General features: G+C 39.2%; 1 protein-coding gene across 1 annotated transcript in view; it reads left to right on the forward strand.

The window, feature by feature from the left end:
* Positions 1-2,396, forward strand: part of TMEM144 (transmembrane protein 144) — a 30,481-nt gene that overhangs the window by 24,119 nt on the left and 3,966 nt on the right. The window contains 1 exon segment of the mRNA XM_015568562.1: positions 1,175-1,228. Within this exon segment, the coding sequence (XP_015424048.1) occupies positions 1,175-1,228 (54 nt within the window).

Here is a 2,396-nt window from a genome sequence, read left to right on the forward strand (position 1 = left end):
AACCTATATAGCCCAACATAGCCTGAGAAAGAACTTGTTACCTCTGCTCCATGCCTTCCCCCTGAGCCTAAAAGTTTATCCAGAGAATTGAGCTACTCAAGATGGCTCAAGCTCACCTCGTTTTGAAAGACTGATACAAATATATTTTGTATAAATGCACGAAAGGAAAAAATACAACCCAACTGCCAAAGCAGGTGTGTGTCTTATCTAGGAATGCCCTTCCTGTTTGGCTCTCCTTTGCCTGAATCAAAGCATCTGTACACACTGTGACTTATGCTTGCATTTAGCAAAGCACTTCTTCCTACAGTCGCATTACTCATCACAATACCCTTTAGGCGCTAAGCAAATATTTAGAAAATCATCAGCCAAAAAGTCTCAAAGGTCAATGATACCTTTTGGTATTATCTTCCACCATGTACTCTGAAGGGAAATTCATTTCCTGATTAAAGAGGATAAAATTCTTAAGCAAATAGCAAGATAACATGAATGTTATGTCCTTATTCTATTGTCCGAAGCCAGGATAGAATTGCCTAAAGGACCCAGATGAGTGTTGTTTGGTTTGGGTTTTGAGGCTTAGGACCTTACGTCATTGATAACAGACAGTTCCTTTGACCTATTGCTCTGGCTCTTTTGATGTAGGCTTTTCCAGATGCTGACAGAGAGTGGTGTATTTTTATTACTTCTCTTACATGCCAGAGTGGAGTCAGACTTTGTTGACCCAGCCATGTGGACAGTTAGAGTAGTGGGAGAGGGAAAACATGTTGGAATTGTTTATTTGAAACTTCCAGAGTTTGTGCAGGCTTGAAACAGAATCATAAACATGCTAACACATCATACCTTCTCCACAAAAACCATGCTTAATTCAAATTCCTAGTATAGAGTGTGCAGGAGGCAGCTGATCAATGATTCTCTCTCATCATTGATGTTTCTCTTTCTTTCCCTTTCCCTTTCTCTCTAAAATATATATATCTTCATTTTTTACCTAAAGCTAATTAGTTTAACTTAATGATGAGCTAGGGTTGAGATTATTTCCCTGTCAATATTGTTATATTGCTTTTACAATAGAAAGTTATTTGATTATCAAGTGTCAAATCAACTCTCCAATTTACTGTATTTACATAGAGTATAGTCACAGGAAAATAACTAATTTAATTAAAGTTCTTTTCTTCTTAAGGGTCCAGGATTTGTAGCTGTAATGTGGGGTGTCTTCATGTTTAAAGAAATACAGGTATGTACAAGAAAAGGCAGAATTATAAAACGGGTAGATCCATGTATAAAGGGTATATAAGACTATGTTTGTGGTATTTTCTGAAAACTGCATTTAACTACTAAACCCAGTGCAGAAAACTCATGAATTGAGTTGACAGGTCAGATGTTCAAAATGTGTTTTCATCCCTAACTAGCAAAGAAAATAACAAAAATATGAAAATTATTATAAAACATGTTTCTCCACCCCAACCCCCAGTAGAAAAATGCTTTAGTTGATTTTAGATTTCTGAAAGAGATTTGGTTAAATAATCCAATAAAATCGGGTAGAGGGAAATTTTATTTTGTGTAAAATATGGTCGATTAGCAAAGAAAAGATTCCTTTTATCCCAAAGATTAAACTATCCCTTGCCCTAACTGGTTTGGCTCAGTGGATAGAGCATCTGCCTGCGGACTCAAGGGTCCCAGGTTCGATTCTGGTCAAGGGCATGTACCTTGGTTGCGGGCACATCCCCAGTGGGGAGTGTGCAGGAGGCAGCTGATAGATGTTTCTAACTCTCTATTCCTCTCCCTTCCTTTCTGTAAAAAATCAATAAAATATATTTTAAAAAAAAACTATCCCCAAGGCACATGGGTTTTGGGAAAAGATACCCATGTGGTTCTTCTGCCTCCCAAAGGTCTCCACATAAAAACAGCAACTTTAGCCCTGGCCAGTTTTCTCAGTGGTTAGAGTCAGCCTGCAGACCAAAGGGATACAGGTTCGATTACTGGCCCAGGGCATGTACCTAGGTGGCAGGTTTGCCCCTGGCCCTGGTCGGGGTTCATGAAGGAGGCAACCAATCAATGTGTGTGTGTCCCTCTCCTCCTCCTCTCCTTTTTCCTCCCTCTAAAGAATCAATGCAAAAATATCCTTAGGTGAGGATTAAAAACTTAAATAAACAAAACCAGCAATTTTACAGGAAAACAGTATGGTAACAGGTGACCTCTACCTCTTCCCTCTCACGTGTACTTAATGGTGGTCTAGATGCTCTCACAAGGCATCAGGGACAGAATAGCTTCTGTCTTCATATGCAGCCGTAATAGCAAGTAATTCCTGGGTCTAAGAAGATCTGATGCTGCTAATCTCTGGGAACCACGAAGTGAACTGTGTCCCTGGCTCGTCCTTAAAGTGATTCTTTGATTTTAGATTT

This window comes from Myotis davidii, unplaced genomic scaffold (assembly GCF_000327345.1).
Source record: "Myotis davidii unplaced genomic scaffold, ASM32734v1 scaffold392, whole genome shotgun sequence".
Classification (NCBI taxonomy): domain Eukaryota; kingdom Metazoa; phylum Chordata; class Mammalia; order Chiroptera; family Vespertilionidae; genus Myotis; species Myotis davidii.